General features: G+C 42.6%; 1 protein-coding gene across 2 annotated transcripts; it reads left to right on the forward strand.

The window, feature by feature from the left end:
• The first annotated feature begins 226 nt into the window (after positions 1–226).
• On the forward strand, positions 227–18,379 carry LOC106563217 (PHD finger protein 24). Of its 2 annotated transcripts, XM_014128573.3 has the most exons (9): positions 227–787; positions 5,230–5,672; positions 9,290–9,475; positions 12,217–12,295; positions 14,289–14,491; positions 14,653–14,819; positions 15,837–15,869; positions 16,690–16,767; positions 16,895–18,379. In XM_014128573.3, exons 2-9 carry the CDS (start codon positions 5,232–5,234, stop codon positions 16,989–16,991), a joined length of 1,284 nt encoding a protein of 427 aa, XP_013984048.1. In that variant the 5' UTR covers positions 227–787; positions 5,230–5,231; the 3' UTR covers positions 16,992–18,379. The 2 variants fall into 2 exon arrangements, with proteins under 2 accessions (XP_013984048.1, XP_013984049.1); XM_014128574.3 differs by lacking the exon at positions 15,837–15,869 and having other exon boundaries at positions 229–787.

The following is an 18,379-nucleotide window of genomic DNA, read 5'->3' on the forward strand; positions in this document are numbered from 1 at the left end:
ATGTGCATGGCTGTAATTTAATATATCAAAGTATCATTTTCAATGCATTTGGAAGATGCCTGAACTTAAATTTTACTATAGGCTCCCATTAGATCTCTATATCGCATCATGATCATGAGATGATGATATTGATTCATGAGAGGTTTGAGTGGGGCTGTAAAAGCCTCAACACTCCCATATATGACGTTTCAACCTTTCTGGGAGGTTATTGGTTATTAGTGTATTCTGGCACAAGCGGATTTTTTTATCTGGTCCCCGGCCAATCAAGAAGGTAACATTTTAGATTGAGTAGCCTGCAAGTTATCTAGTTCCTCAATACTTTCAATTGACTGACTATCAAGGCTCGTTGTTAGTGTGGGTCCGAATAGTGAATAGCATTGCTTCATGGTTCAACTTCTGTCTCGCTGTAACGGTGCTGTGCATACGGCTGCATTTTCGAGAGTTGCCCTGTAGCTCTCCACACGCGCAAGTGACAAGAAAGAGATTTCAGCACTGGAGCTGTCCACGCAATCTTTTTGACGGACTCGTATCACTCTTATCACCTGTGCTATAGGTTATTTAGATCACATTTGCACTATAGATTTGTAAGTGAGGCTATTTGAGTGAGTGTCACGCATACATAAAATACCATTCAATGCATTGTGGTAAAGAAACACGAGTAAGCTAAACCCGCACATCGCCTACTTTTCATTCAATCGAAGCCTTGAAATGCTGTGTAGCCGTGCGTGAGGCACAAGAAAAAAGGAATTCTCAAGTCACGGTGGAGAGTTGTCCGATTTTATCTCAGGTAAATCCCGTTTATTTATATTTTCAATATGACAGATACTAACAGCAAAATTGTTCCATAACACAACGTTTCACAGTTGCATTTCCAATGACTTTTTGATTGATGCATCAAGGATGACAAGGCTCGAATCGAATCTGGGGTTATTGCAGCAGCTATAGAATTTTTCTTTATCAGACAATGATTGATGGCTGTGTTTTAAAATGAACATTCATAGGCGGGATTTAGTGATCTAGTGTCATGAAGTTCCTCGCATCTCTTTATGTGCTACCAGGGTGAAACACACATTTGCGGGTGTGTAATGTAGGCTTGGCATCAGACCGTTTTGCAGCGATCAAGGTCAGCTCTCAGACGGGTGCGGATCCTAGCCACACATGATTATGTCATGCATTATAACCTCTCGTTGGGTGGTTCAACCTACCTTTGGTTCAGTACTACTACAGCCTCTGTGTCCCATTCTGGGCTAATCCTTGGGTAAACACAGGCCCTGTGCCTGGGGAGTCCTAGTGCCCTGGACTGAGTCCAGCTCCACAGCCTGTGACAGATCACCTGCCTTTCGCACAGTGCTCATTGTCAGCTTCTCTCAGCCTCAGTGTATTGGCTTTCGCACAGTGCCCATTGTCAGCTTCTCTCAGCCTCAGTGTATTGGCTTTCGCACAGTGCCCATTGTCAGCTTCTCTCAGCCTCAGTGTATTGGCTGGCACTGGCACAGCCTCTCAGTTTGCCTGGCAGCCTTTGAATGCCAACATGGGGACTCCTCTCTAAGGATGCATTTAGAGTTAAATTCCTCCATTTCCAGGCGCTTCTGTGTTCTCGGTGTACCAGAGATATGGAATCCCAGCAGGTCAGGGAGATTTTGTCTCAAGCATTTTTGTGTATGTTTACCAGTGTGTGTGTGTGTGTGTGTGTGTGTGTGTGTGTGTGTGTGTGTGTGTGTGTGTGTGTGTGTGTGTGTGTGTGTGTTTGTGTGTGTGTGTGGTTATTTTGTGTGTGTGTGTGTGTGTGTGTGTGTGGTTGTTTTGTTTGTGTGTGGGTGGTTTTGTGTGTGTGTGTGTGGTTGTTTTGTGTGTGCTTGTATTTGTGTTTACAATTCTGCTCACTGGTGAAGGCCTGGCCTGGGTGAACTCGTTAGTGTAATTAGTTCCAGGTCTTTGCTCTGCGGGTCCATGGATGAGATCCTTGGCTAAATGGGATTCATTCCCATGAACAGGAATGCTATGTGGCGCCCCCATTCAATTAATCTCCCCCCACAATCTCGGCATGAAAAGGAGGACTGGTTGGGATTCTAATCTGCACATACCGAGAATGGACCTGTGAAAAAAAACATGTCACTACTGTCACATGGACAACCAACTCTGTAGTCAGACCCAGCACCTTAACCCCTACTGTCAAACTGGGTTCATTACAGAAACTACAGCTGTTCTTTATAATAATAAACTGTCTGTTGGGAAAAGCCTGTACAAATAGTCTAGATTAAACAGATTCTCTTAAATCCCCCCGTTTGCATAATGCAGGATAAAAGATTGCTATTGTAGGAGCTTAACGTGGATGACATTCTACAGTGACACCTGTGCAGACGAGGTGTCTGACGGAATACTAATGGACAACCAAGGTGTCCTAATCAGCCCCTAATACACTGTTTTACAAGGCTCACAGGAGCCAACCCATTCTAATTCCAACCCAAGATTAATGTCCTGTTTTGCATACGCTCTGCCTTTGCCAAAACGTCGTCTCTGCGGGACAAAAATAGATTCTCTATTACACCCAAGGACTTCAAGTATTTTGGGGGGTATTATGCATGAGACGTACAAAATAAATGTCAAATCAAATTGACTGGCTTTCATCAGTGCACAGTGTTGTGTTGGTGAATTATGGTACTGTTTATTGTATCACTTCCCTTCAGTGGGCTCTGAGCAGGGCTGGCAATGACAGACATGGTTTCGTTCTGATAAATCATGTTTGACCAGTGGAGTGTAGACAGCCTACAAAAGGGATTACTGGGAGCGAGAGCTAGATCAGAGGGATTTAAAGAGCACCATGGCGCCATCTTCCTCCAAAAGTATCAATATTTCATTACACCAAGACAGTGCTGTGAGCTCCAGCCATCCTGTTCACCATCATTGGGTGCTCTGCTTCATAGAGCAAACCCAGATGTCTTTGTTAAAGCTGACAAGCTAATAAAACTGATTCAAATGTTTCTATAGGCAACACAAATACATTCAGACTGTATCATTCTATGTTAAAGTGCTCTTCTTTAGCTTGTGCAAATTCTATTTGCTGTAGCTCTGCCAAAAACACTGCACCATCATTATTCCTGCTGTGTTACACTATGTACATAGTTCACCATAGGCTTTACGAGTCTTGTTATATGCAACAATATGAAAGATACAAGTGCTCATAAAAGTGCCTAGAATTCCGCCCATACAGTATCTTGAGACCTAGTGGGAGAATATCCAGACTGTTGCGGTGGAGCTTGTTCAGAATGGGATTGCGTCAAGTCCTGCCATGCATCAAGTCCTGTCCCAAGGAGTGGCCATGTTTTCCTCCCCATCTACTTCTTATTTTTATCCAGGGGCATTTAAATCATTCAGAGTGGTCCAACCTTCTGTGCAGAGCAGCACAGGCAGCTGCTCTTGTAGGAAGCTAGTGAACACACAGCCCGAGGGAACCACAGCACTCCTCCTCATTTCTATGGATTTAGCCTGCGTTGTAGTATGTGGGCCAAAAGATGGTTGTTTTCCACCCTCCAGACATTTTAAGTCTTTAGTCCCGTTTGTAAATAAATACAGTTTTCACATCTATGAATTCTCACATTCTGAGTGTCTCCTGAGGTAAGATTAGTGTAAGACACTCTTACGAAAACACCAGTCAAGTGTGAGGGGAAGTATAATGTTCAAATGTTTTGCATTTTTGACAGTTTCATGGCAAAAGCTTTGGGTTAGAAGACCTGCTAGATAACCAGTGGCAGATTTCTAAATTCCCTTTATTACATCAGTGTACAAAGCACTGACCCAGGTGTGTCAGCTTTGACAGAAGAACAATAAATAAGGCCCTCGTTTAAAATTCACAAGTTAACCTCAAAACGGTGAGGTCTCCTACACTGCTCAGTCTCTCTGTGAGCAGCGGGAGCTCCATCTTCATGGGAGGATGTTACGTAATGAAAGGTGGATAATGTCTTATGTCTATCAGGGGGTGCCAGGCCCTTTTAGTAAGGATGGGTGTGTGTTTGTGCCAGGTCTGGTCAGCCAGGGATGGCCTCTAGTGGAGCTTGACTGTGGCCTTCCTGTGGTACTCCTCGGATGCCTTGTTAGACAGTCTATCATCGAGCCTCATTACTGTGTCTGTCTGTCTGATGTGTCACCCGTCCCCTGTCACCTCAACACTCTGGAGGAGGATGGACACATCACTGGCTGAGATTAATTCCAGCAGCATAATCATCTCCTCCTGGCACTCAAAAGACTTTGATGAGCTTGTGTTCACACTATGTCCCCCTGCTCCCTGTCTGTCAGTCTGACTGTCCACCCGTCCATCTGTCTGCTGCTAGTTACAGGAGGTCCACAGAAATAGGCTGTACCAGTAAAGAGAGTAAAGGCCGATGGGTGTTTGGGAAGAGTGTCCTATCCTCCAAATCCTGTCATTGAGCAAGATTCAATAATATACCAAGAAGGCCACGCACAGAAGCCTCAAAACTGTAGTCATATTAGAGCTAACTGAGAAAGAGAGGAAAGGACAGAGGCAGGGAAGCACTCTGATGGTACTCTAGATGAATGGGATTGGATTTCACACAACCACTTATCTGGAGCGTGGCTGGATGAGATTGCATTTCAGATCGCGACACGTGTCCTCTAAGTACCGTGTAATCAACTTGAATCCCCAACAGCCCCCTTTTCAATAACGGAATTCATGGTCTCGAATGAGCCGAGTGGAATAAGCGAAAGTAGTTCTTTGTTTGTTACAGGAGCCACTGAAGATTACTGTGTTTTGTTTTACTCTTCCCATTCATTTTATTTGTTGATTTATGTTTAATGCTCCTATCTAAAGTAGTTTCATGTGATTGATGAGCATTAATGGCGGCAATCCAGGACCAGGAATGGCTGAGCTCAGTCTGGTGATAGATCATGATCCCACTAGGCACAGACGTCAATTCAACGTCTAGTACATGTTGAAATGACATGGAAACAACATTGGTTCAACCAGTGTGTGCCCAGTGGGATGTGTAACTGTACCTGAGAATGGAACCATTATGCACACGCACACACACAAAGTTGGTCAACATATCACTTTAATCTTAACTCTTGATAAAATGGCAAGTCCAAGTAGCCATATCTCTCAAACAAAATGTATGCCATACACACAGTAACGACTACCCATCTCTTTCTCTCTCTCTCTCTCTCTCTCTCTCTCTCTCTCTCCCTCTCTCCCTCTCTCCCTCCCTTTCTACGTAGTCATGGGAGTGCTCATGTCTAAGAAGCATCAGGTGGAGAAGGTGCAGAAATGCACCTCGGTCGTCTCTGCCTTTCAGCAAGGGGTAAAGGAACGCGCCCCATCCACAACAAACCAGGGGGAAGGATCTAAAGAGGAAAGAGAGGGGCCGACGGAAGCCTCGCCACCACCTAACCTGGAGGAGAAGGAGGAGGCAGAGCACAGAGAGGCAGACAGCAAAGCAGGGCCCTCAGGGACCTCCCAGCAGGCTGCAACTCCGGCCCCCACCAGGGACGAGTGTAAGGTCAACCAGGAGGCCTGGAATAGGTTACGGGACGGGAAGGGGGTGGAGCCTGAGGATCTGGACAAGACCGGCCATCAGCTCACCCCACCTGCCTTTGTACGTCCCAAGAGAGATGCCAACGTTGACCAGCCTATGGAGGTAGCACTGGGACAGAGAGAGCAGGTAGGATAGTGTGGGATACATTACAATAAAGGGTTTACTTTGTTCTTTAAACCCCTGAATTTTTAAGATATGTGTGAGAAGGAATTACCATGGCAACAGCAGACTTATCTCCGTGAAATCCAGTTGAGTTAGGATGTTTAGACTGAAAAGAGACCTAAATATCTGTTAAGTATGCTGAGTCTTTAGCATTTCCCCCCATAGGTGAGATAATGTGTGTTTGAAAAAAGATGTATGCTTTTGTCACACCAGCTATTTTCCCTCTACTCTACGGTAGAGCCTTTGTGTTGGCGTCTAAGTGCTCTTCATAGAGAGAATGCTGTTGTGTGGGCAGGTGCTCAGGCTGTCTCAGTGAGGAGGCCTTGGCCTCTGCCTCACATCCCAGGGTCACCATGACTAATAGGGGTCCTGAAGTGGTCAGAGACGGGGGAGCGGTTCAGGACTGAACCAGATGACCAATTAGCCGCTTGTGGCTATTAGGAAGAGCAGACTTTTATAATAGGACTCTCAAGAGAGGATTGGGATTGTTTTTATGCTTTAAATCACTCTAATGGTGCTCACCAGAAACAAAAAGTAGAACAGAGAGTGGACTATTTTCAGTAATGAGGAATAATATGTTACAGCTGCAGGGACAGACTAGAGAGGAGCAGACAAAACATTAAGATTAAGACGTTACTGAAACGGATAGCCATACTGTAGCAGCAACAGAATATTGTTATTTGTATTTGTATTTATCAAGGATCCCCATTTGCTGTTGCCAAGGCAGCAGCTACTCTTCCTGAGTTCCAAACACATTAAGGCCCTTACATTACATATTAAACAAAAAATAAAACAGTACATCATATAACATTATTACACCACTACATATCTACAATACAAAATGTATAATACCACCTTACAACAATATTACAATGTGCGTGTGTGTAGAGTGTGTGTGCTAGCGCTTGTGTGCGTATGCGTGTGTCTGTACCTTTGTGTGTCTCTTCACAGTCCATGCTGTTCCATAAGTTATATTTTTATCTACTGATTGCATCAGTTACCTGATGTGGAATAGAGTTCCATGTAGTCATGGCTCTATGTAGTACTGTGCGCCTCCCATAGTCTGTTCTGGACTTGGGGACTGTGAAGAGACCTCTGGTGGCATGTCTTGTGGGGTATGCATGGGTGTCCGATCTGTGTGTTAGTAGTTTAAACAGACACCTCGGTGCATTCAGCATGTCAACACTTCTTACAAAAACAAGTAGTGATGAAGTCAATCTCTCCTTGTAACGGCTGTCGTAGTAATGAAACCAAGGTGCAGCGGAGGATGTGTGTTCATCTTGAAATTTAATTGAAAAAGAGAACACTACAAAAATAAACAAAAGATGACAACAAAACAGTCCTGTCAGGAAATACTCTAAACAGAAAACAATCACCCACAAACCCCAAAGAAAAAACAGGCGGCCTATGTATGACTCCCAATCAGCAACAACGAACTACAGCTGTTCCTGATTGGGAGCCACACACGGCCAACCAAAGAAACAAACCAACATAGAAAAATAAACATAGAACGCCCACCCATGTAACACTCTGGCCTAACCAAAATAGATAACAAAAAAAACCTCTCTATGGCCAGGGCGTTACACTCCTCCACTTTGAGCCAATAGAGATTGACATGCATATCATTAATCTTGTCTCTCCTTGTACATTTAAGTGCCAGCCGTGCTGCCCTATTCTGAGCCAAATGCAATTTTCCTAAGTCCCTCTTTGTGGCACCTGACCACACAACTGAACAGTAGTCCAGGTGCAACAAAACTAGGACCTGTAGGACCTGCCTTGTTGATAATGGACTTCTCCCCATCTTAGTTACTCTTGTATCAATATGTTTTGACCAATATATATGCTTGACAGTTTACAATCCAGCGTTACTCCAAGCAGTTTAGTCACCTCAACATGCTCAATTTCCACATTGTTCATTACAAGATTTAGTTGAGGTTTAGGGTTTAGTGAACGATTTGTCCCAAATACAATGCTTTTAGTTTTTGAAATATTTAGGGCTATCTTAATCCTTGCCACACATCCTGAAACTAACTGCAGCTCTTTGTTAAGTGTTGCAGCCTTTCAGTCGCTGTAGTTATTAAGATTAACATAACACTTGTTACAAAAGATAATAGATAATAGATATCAGCCCTAAATTAAATTGTTCATGTTTGGAGCTGTAGGATACTTCACATAAGAGAGGAAAATTAGCAGTGCTGTGTTTTTCGTAGATTAGTCATCAAGGAAGTACTCAAAGTCTTAGTGGAACCAGATATAATGATGATATTGGCAGGCAATTTCAGCCTCCTTCATGATTGGGTAAAATCAATAGAGAAACTTCTCCTTTCCTATCAGGCTCTCTACAGATAACTGTAGTTATAATCCTCACACAGGATGACTCACACATAATGATACCAGACAAGATAGCTAGAAACTATTGTTGAGTTACATCTGTTTCATAATGTGATGAGAGTATAGACCTCTATGTCTCTAGGAATAGGTTTGAGTATTGAGTATGGGGGAGGTATGATTCCTTCTGGCTATAGTCACCTGTAAGCGACCAGGTTTGACAAGGTCAGTCCAGAAGACTGTGACGATAGTAACGTTTTTCATCCTGAGGTCAAAGCAGTATTAGAGGTAAGAGACTGACTGACTGCGCTATGGTATAAGTTCGCACTATAATAATTTTGACTGTGTAGACAGTCAAACGTCTTCTGCCTGTGAATGGAGTCCTGAGGGATGGCCCTGAAATCACCTGAAAGAGAGACACTAAACTGATGACTCTAAAATTATACTTAAGTTACTATGAAATAAAACAGTGCTCTCTAAGCTTTGATTCTAAACTTGAATCAAATGTGTTGGAGTGTATGGCGGAATTGACACAACATTCTTTGCATTCGCTGTTTGATCAATCCAATAATCTGTCTAGACTGTAACATTCAGGAGAGAACAGCTAGCCTTCAACATGGTGACGTGATTCAAAGCTGGTCTTTCTGACAGTCTTTGTGAGAGAGAGGTGTGTCACGGGATTATTTCTATATTTAAACCCTAATGGAGAAGCTTAATGGAGTAGGTATGAAAGTTTGATTATGAAAATATGTTAAATGGATGCTTTGGGATTTGGGCAATGAAACCCTTTATCTACTTTCCCAGAGTTAGATGAACTTGTGGATACCATTTGTATGTCTCTGTGTCCAATATGAAGGAAGTTAGAGGTAGTTTCGCGAGCCAATGCTAACTAGCTTTAGCGCAGTGACTGGAAGTCTATGGAAGTCTTATCTGCTAGCATGCTAGAGCTAGTTAGCAACTTTCTTCACACTGCACTCAGAGACATAAAAATGGTATTCACGAGTTCATCTTTCTCTGGTGAAGTAGATATTAATTTACCGTTATAGGGTCAAGATCCTCTTTTCAGCCCCTACTGCTTAGTCATTTGGATAAGTCAGTGACTTCATATGATTCTCAGACATATACAGTAGATGGATCTTTCAGCTAGTGGATTTGGAACACAACTGACAGGTCTCCTACGTAGGATTCAACCCCCACCTCATGCATTAGGAGTATGGTCTTTAACCCAATGACCTGATTTGCCTTTTCCCCAGCCGGTGAACGATGAGATGTGTGAGGTGTGTGAGGTGTGGACGGCCGACGACCTGTTTCCCTGCAGGACCTGCACACGGGTCTTCCATGATGGCTGTCTGAGTGAAATGGGCTACCTGCGCACCGAACTCCTGCAGGAGATGAGGGAGACAGCTCACACCGCGACAGGCTGGAGCTGCTACTACTGCGTCAGTCACTCAGTCAATAATCACCTCCTATTGGCTATTCACAAAGACCAACTACACTCCACAAAGACTGCTATTTCACCTTTGTATGATGCATACCCACTATTGTTACTATAACAGACACAACTATAAACAATACACACTTTATGAACCTGAACACACCTTGCACCCACACACACATCTATATATAAGTGTATTCTCTTATGATACTTCCAGCCAAATCCTCTTTCCCAAGTGTATGTTTATAAAAAGCCAGTAATACATCATTTGGAGGCAATGTTGAAAGTGTGCCAAGATTCTTAATCTCATAATAAATTAAATAGCTTGTCTTCAACATGAAGGACACTCCACTAATCTTTGGAGAAGCAATGTGCAATATGGTAAAATTAAAGTACAGACGGCATAAGAGTGCATTTCCTAAAGTGCTCTTCAGACTAAAGTAGAGGGCTTATCTTACAGATGTAGGATATTAATTTGATCCGTCTGTTGCAGGAGAATTTACTTGTAGTGTATTTGAGAATTAAAAAAGCCTTCTGAAGTTTGTAATTTCCACTTTGAAATTTCAGACTTGATTTTCCCTTATGCAAAATGTAATAAAATCCTACAAAAAAATGTCCAATAATTATAATCCACATAATAATGAACATTTCCTGTTGCTGACGGATTATTTTCCTGCTGTAGCGAACTGGCTCAAATTAGGATCCTACCTCTGTATTTTTGCGGACTGTGAGTGTTGAAGCTGATTGAGAGACTTTCATGAGTACAAAAGAGGCAATTTTTAGACAGTTTGAGAAGGGACATTGATAGGGCTTGTTCCTCGCTGGCCCAATTGACTTGTTCCTCGCTGGCCCACAATCAGTATGGGTGTGAGGGAGAAAGTGAAGAGAAGCGTGATAGTGGAAGAAGATGAAAGTGACAGTGAGAAAAATACACCTTTTCGTCTATGAAGAGTTGAGCTCTAAGAACTGTCATCGAAGCTTCAGAAACAAACACTATTTATTTTATCGCCTGGGAAAGTCATCCAAATGTCTAGCTATGTCCCCTTTGAAATGTAATTTCACAGCTTTGGTGTTGTGTCATTCTCACATCTCCTCTCATCCACAGTCATGGGGCTTGGGGATTTGCCTGGGGTGGTGAGAGCTGGTGCTGCCGTCACCACTGACTAGACTTTTCCACTATCGAGGGGACCAAAAAGTCACCCTCGTGTCCCTATTATTTTATTGTTGTTGCAACATAATAATTAACTGCTTTTAATCATTTATAATCATTTATAACTCCCCCTAGTGCTCAGGATAGAGTAACCTATTGTATTTCAACTTGTTTGGATTGTGGATGAACAAATACATTAAAAAAAACTTTAAGCATTACTCGGGAGATTAAAATATAAATCGGAAACATCTAGTGCGCGTCATCCAATTGATTTCTATTGTTGACACTTATGATTAGTTATGCTCTCTGAGGATTTCAAATGGGATTTTTTTTCACCATGAACTGATCTTGAGCAATAGTTTAATAACAAACCTGCCAGAGAATACACAAACACAAACCAAGAAAGTGGGTTGAGGTGTTTAACTAGACACCCAGTTCTACACATCCCACTACGTACATATACAGAAAAGCTTTCTCTCTTTTAAACATGAAGTCAGCAGTTTCCCCGTGCTGAGGAGATTGAGCACTGTGGATATCGAGTGAGAGAGAGTGACTACGGTACACAGCTGATCAATGCACTCACATTTATGGGATTATTTGTAGACCCGTATTGAACGCAATGTCTTTACGCAAATCCTGGAAAAGTACAAATGTCACCCAGCAGGCCATTTTCAGCAGCCCCCAGATTTGATTCACCACTCCTGCACCCCCTCCTCTTCTGGTGTGCTCCTGTTCTGACACCCCAGCACCACAGTTCCAAATCAGTGGCACGTAGGAAGAGTTTATTTTATGATATCTGGCAGGCAGAGTTTGGACTCTTTAGCATACATGTGATGAATAAACAATTTAAGGGATACACCTGTCTTTCCTGGAAATATTGTTTATTTGATTCCTTAAAGGGGTTAGCAAGAATGCAAAGAGCACACACAAAGCCCTAGTTTTGGACTCATATCCTGTTTTGAGCTCCATATTAGTGTATAAAATCTTTAATCAAAATACATTTTCGAAGGTGATGCTACTGGAAATCAAACGGTCTGATTTCCATAACCCTGGGCTATCCAGAGATTTCACATATCATGACCAATTATCCACCCCAATTATTACCGTCTGTCATTCTCATCCTCCAACTCCATCCTCTCAACCTGCTCATCAGAGATAGACAGCGTAGAGAGACTTAGCATCCCCCACACACCTGCTGCAGATAATTCACTTAATAGAAGGTTTAATGTGTGTTCGACCTGAACTGCACCCTCGCCAAGGAGGGTAGTAAAATGGCTGCTAGGCTTACATTTTCCTATTACCATGGTCGTTTATTCCAAACCATCTAGTACACGCTTGACACACTTGTCTATAAAAATAGCTTCTGAGAAACTGCATAATAAGCACACCAAGGCATTCTGGATCATTTCTGACGCACGCTGAACTGAATTTAGACACACAGCACATGAATCAATTAGGGTATGCTCCATTATTGCACATATGAGGGCAGCGGGGCACACTTTGTGCTGCCCCGCTTTGTACTTAATTAGCTTCAGACCTGAGTTTGTATCAGATCTCTCCCGATTAACAGTGACCTTCGCCCCTTTCTCCCATAGGACAACGTGAACCTGCTCCTGACTGAAGAGGAGATGTACAGCCTGATGGAAACCTTCAAGCAGTGCAAGATCATCCCTGGTCAGTCATAATGTCATGGTGCTTCTGCTGCACCTCTAGAAAACAATACACAGCCAACAGATCTACATTATCTGGTACAAGTAGGCTTTATTGGGTATAGCAATGTAGACAGTGGTTAATAGATCAATACCCCCAGTACATTGTGTATACAGGTTGTTCTCATTCACTTCAACCATCTCTGAGCCAACCCTCTAAGCACATAAGCAAAAGGTTGCTGAGAACAGAATGGTGCCAAAAGCTCTCTGTTTTTGTAATGCACAGTGTCGTGTCTCTGACTGATTAAATTATATGACAGGCTATTTTATCAAATCGATTACCAAATGTTTGATTGATTACGTAATTGAATTAAACTATGCAACAATTAACTCGTTAATAACCAGGGGCACCACGGAAGAGTGTTTATAGAGCAGCTGTCTTCCCGATAAACTCTTAAAGATCTGAAGATCTTTTATATCAATAGCAGTTAATTATTAATCATCACCTTATTCAGTCTCATCTGAACGTCGTAAAATTCTTGTTTATCGGCACGAACCCTGGCTAACAAGTTGAATCAGCAATACAAAAATTGGCTTCATTATTTATTTACTAAATACCTAAATAATCACATAGAATTACATATACACAGGATAGATCATACATCGATTGCTAATCATGTCATAAAAGAAAAAGTCCCTAGCGGACGAAACCGATATGACAACTGGTTACACAAAGAAAGGGGGTTGGGTTTGAATGAAAGAGCGGGAAGACTGAGGGACAAAGGGGATTGGGTCTCTATCAGACCTTGAGAAGCTATGCTACCATAAATACAGAATCTTATGCTTTCTAATTACCACCCTTTCGGAAAAGGAAAATGCATGATTATATTTACTCTGAGCTGCGCTTCGTTAGATGGGTTGAAGATGGAAGACTGGTTTGCCCAGCAGAGATCGCCATTGTCGCTTGAAGAATCTTTCTGGTCATAGTGTTGTAGAGAGGAGATTATCTGTCTTTTCCTAGGCCACGTACATTTACAGCTGCAGCTGATAACTCAATGTCTAGGATGTATCACTTCTTTAGTAAATAAGAGTTTAAAGTTCATACCAAATTACCATCATCAGCTTGCGCTGTATTCTGACTGGTCTAGTAGAAATTCATCCTTCCAGCGTGGTGATCATCACATCCACGTGATGTAAATTTTGTTATGTAGAGTGGATATTCAACCATTCGCAACCCCAGCTCACACTGGGGTTTTCTTAGTCTGACGTGAATTGTGTCACGGCGGCTTTTATACTGGAGAAGAGAAGGGTGTGTTTCATCCCTCTCCAACCAATGTCTGTTCACTTGGGCGTGGCCACTGAGTGAGCATAGTTTACTTATGAAAACAATTCTCTCATTTAGAAGGCTTAAATTTAATTTAATCTTTTCACAAATAGTTTAATATTTAAACATTTAAATTGCACAACAATTCCATGTGAATCTGATAACTAGAATGTGTAGACTTTCCAATATAGAATTTATGTTGTCCTGTCATCAGTAATAATGTCCCAGACAACAACTGATCTGACAGCATATTCTTTAAGTACCACTGGTTCGATTACAGAAATATTGTTCCATTCCCCAACTTGTTGATGTTACCATACTCTCTCTATGTTAACAAAGGCCTTTCCAAGAGTCCATTCTGTAGAGTGGAGAGAAAAGGGGGAAGGGTATTTATGGGGGGGGGGGTCATAAACCTCACCCAACAGGGCAACATCATGACAACAGGTTCATTGTAACTAATCAATATGTCTCTGTAACTACTCGTTACTGTAGGTATTTGTTAGCAATTGTCTGTTACAGGTTTCTGTAAAACTGCACACACTGTTTCAGCCTGGTTTCCATCTCAATGTGTGATATAAATGACAGGAGTTCTCGCCTTTGTGAAATTAATAATAATCATAAACTAATTGCATCTGGATCAATGCTTGTGGAGATTAATTTGTGGGTGTTGTGATGAACTGCTCTTGCTGTGTAGAGTCGTGCCTGGTGTCAGATGAGCTGCTGCAGTACCGCCACTTTGTGTCGAAGCAACTGTTTGAGAAGGACCTCTCTGATGAGCAGGAGGAGGAGGTGTTGGCCCAGTTCGCTGCCCTGGACCCGGAGAAGAGGGGCCAGATCGAGTGGTCTGACTTCCTATACCACGAGTCCCTGGGAGTGCTCAAGAAGTTCCGCACAGAGGTACCAGAACCCATCAGAACCCACTAAACCTGTGGCATTCAAGTGTGGTGTGTTACACATTGACACAGATGTGCATATAGACACATACAAACGCATACACACACTCCAACGCACACACACACACACACAAACTCTCATCCACTGGATGCCTTTGTTCCCAGAACTCCTTGGTGCGGCTGTTGAGTGCTAAGGAGCGGGACCATGTGCGGTCAGTGTTCATGGGTTTGGACCTGGATAAAGACGGTGTGGTGACGGGAGCAGAGACCCGCTGGGCCCAGCAGTCCTGGTTTCAGAAGCTCAGCAAGGAGTCCCAGTCCTGCAATGTGAGGTGAGCACAACGCTGTTGAGTCCATAACCATCCATCCACAGGATATGAGGTTGAGAAGTTAATTAAATATCTGTCACAGACTCACAGTCAGGTGCTTCTACTCAAGGGGAAAATAGAACTCAATCAGTACAAGGTAATGTGAAAAATTCCTCAAGCCTCTTTAATCCACTTCATACCCTAGAACTAATAACACTTAACAAAGAGATGTTTAATTTAACGTGGCGTGAGATGCAGAAACGTCATTGACTGTGCCTGAGAGGTGAGAACTAAAGCTTACTACTGGGGTTTCATCAGTTTCATTTCCCCTGTTGCAGCCGATGAATGAACATTTCTGCTTTGCATGCAGGTGCACGGTTAGAGAAAATAAATCATTGAAATAGAGTGTTTGATGACAATTCTGATGGAGAAAGTCATGCATACGCCGAACTGTCATGATTCTTGCCCTGGAGGCAGAACTGAGTGTTTGGTATTAGTTTAAGGTTAGGGTTAGGCATTAGGTTTAGCAGTGTGGTTAATGTTAGGGTTAAGGTTAAAATCAGATTTGTAAGACTTTGTGGCTGTGCTAGCTAGTGACCACTCTGCAGAGCTGCCTCCAGAACAAGATTCATGACAATAAATGCCAACCTGCACAAAGTTGATTCTAATTCATTAAACAGTGAGCCCTCCTTGAGTAGAATATATATGTTTATCATTGGTGTCAGACCCAGATCTTGGAGTCCCATTGACTCCATTAGTTATTGGCTGCTCTGAGCTGAATGGAACAATTGACTTTAGCTAGGTTTATTTCTATCACTCACCTCTCTTCATCTCACCGCTTCTCATCTGAGTGTGGATAATTGCACTGTCTGTGATTGGAGACTTTCTCTCGGGTACTGATTCATTCACAATCATTCACTAATTGAGTCAGTGTGTGTGTGTGCGTGTGACTGTGTGAATGGACTACCCTGTACTGACCTCCTTCATTGTTATATGTCATACCATTCCATCCGCCTTATCACCTTATGTCCCATCCTTCAGACTCATTGGATTGTGTTCTCCTGTGAATTGTGGGTAAGTGACAAAGCACTGCATGGGTTATCAGTATTTTTTCTTCTCTTTAGCGTCTCCAAGCCCTCAATCCACAAGTAATCTCACACGACCTATTCCTTTTTGACATTCCACCCATAATTTCACTCACCCTCTCACCAAGGCCAGGATAAAGTCCATCTGAGGAATACTGGAATCATAGAGCAAACACTACAGGTGGGATCTATAAAAGCCCAAGAACAATTGAGATGTCTATCTTATACACAAAGAGCCCTTCATATGATGATTCCCTGTTGGTTTGAGCTGTGGATAAGAAATATCCAGTCCTCTCATTAGAGGGATCAAAAGGCAAACTTTTGTTCTCCTGTGAGAAGCTCTAGCAGGCTTCCCTCGTCAGCTTTAAGAGGACACAGGGGGCCAAGTGGATGTGAAAGGGTCTGGTCCCTACGCCAAGGACCGAGCATGCATTCTAATTCCCCTCTTAGGTCAGACAAGACAACAACATGCTCTGTCTGCTGTGTTTTACAGCTTTTACATAGAGATTACTCACAGTGTATAATATATACATAATATTAAGCCAGAGAGTGCAACAAGACTGAGGATGTAGCAGAAAGTGTTCAAGTATTCATCTTTCATAGAAGAGGTTTACATGCAGAGCAAACCGTGAGCCTGTCTCTTCCTCTATCTTTAATAATTCATGAGTTGGGCTGTGGCCTGGAAGAAAGCCATTTGGTCTCAATAACCCACTGAGATATTTTCAATGTGCTTTTGCATTAGATATCTACCTGACCTCTTTACAGATGAAACAAATTGCTTGTGTGTGTGTGTGCTTTTCCTGCTGCAGTATTAGCCATGTTGGCCCCATTTCTGACAGCAGCCCAGCCAGCTCCAGCAGTGAGAGAAGCACTCAGAAAGATGACAGGTATGTAATAAATATAATTATGTGTTTGCAGGCCTGTATGCGTGCTTAAGTGTGTGTGTGTCTGTCCTTAGTTGACCTCAGTTTAGAGGATATGGCTCCCTAACCTCCTCTCTGTTCCCATCACCAGACCAGTGAGCTGGGATGACTTCCTGAGGGAGAGTGCCATCTACATCCTGGCTGCCCGGCCCAACAGCTCGGCAATGCATATCCGCCTGCCCCTATAGCCCCAGCGACCTCACCCTGTCTGGGCCGGGCCCCACCATAGAGAGAAGGCCACCCCTGGAAGTCCCAGTGGAGGACAGGTGGAGAGCCGATACCATGGCACTGTAGGGGAATACTGTACCACTCAGAGACTGGACAGGACAGAATAAACCATCAACAGATCTCCTGCTTCACACCATAGATCAATGACCAACTGACAGCACCAGTCAACGATCCACTGACAACAATCAATGACCTACAAGTACTTACTGAGGGTAAAATGATAAACAACCTGACAATACAAGCTGACAACCCACTGGTTATAGATACTCCTGAAACACAGGATAAAAAGCAACAGCCCATTTTCAACACAAGCCAACAATTCTCTGATGTTTTGAAGACTCAGGGTATCCTGGGAGGCACACTTTCCCCTAAACGATAACTACTATATACAGTCAATTTGTCTTGCTACAGTCTTACAAACCTCTGTATGATCAATTCAATTGGATTAGAATCACAATGATAGGCTGTCTTATGCTATCACATATCCTGCTATTGGGTAAAGCATCATATTTGGATCAGCTTCTGTATTGTATCACTGTTTTGTATCACTTGGCATCATACTTCTTGATCATAAAATAGTATCTGTCATTTAGGGAGATTTTGAAGCACCTTCAAATCTTGGTTAATGAGTGTATAGGACTGACCGTGCAACTGCTCCAGATCAGCACATGTACCAAACAGGAATAACAGCTATCCGCATACATAATATTATATATTAAGACATGCCATACATACAAGTATAATGACATATTATTATGTATTAAAAAGCTGTATTTATTCCTGTACCCTCTAAGCTATTTTCTGTTTTTCCACTCACTTGTTCAAGATCCATTTATTTTTGATGATTATGATATTGTAATGGACCCAGTATCTGGCCTGTACATTCAGCCATAAGTACATTTTCTCTTGTAATGTAGTAGTCCAACCACTGCATATGTATGCTATGACAAAGTAGAATTATCTGCTGCTGCTGCCATTCCAATCTTTTATTTGAACACTGTCATTTAGATTTGTACGGCTTTGAGGATTATTTATTGAAATTTAAATCATGCATTGGAAAGGAACATCTTCTTAGGATGAAGGATGAAGCCCACGCATTAGGCCTTCATGATACTTGCATAAGCATTGCTTCAGACCTGGCTTTATGAAGTGACATTACAGTTTGTGTTAATTAGGGGAACATGTTGATACATTTTCCAAGGTGCTGCAGTATGTCATGCTTATGTAATGAGGGTCCCCTTGTCTGGAATCCTGGCCTGAAGTAGGTCATTAGTTGAATCCTAAGAGGGTAAAGGCTTTGGAATATGTGACAGTGCTGAAATAAATGAATGGCATTAACCCTCCTAAA

This window comes from Salmo salar, chromosome 11 (genome assembly GCF_965601325.2).
Source record: "Salmo salar chromosome 11, fSalSal1, whole genome shotgun sequence".
NCBI lineage: Eukaryota > Metazoa > Chordata > Actinopteri > Salmoniformes > Salmonidae > Salmo > Salmo salar.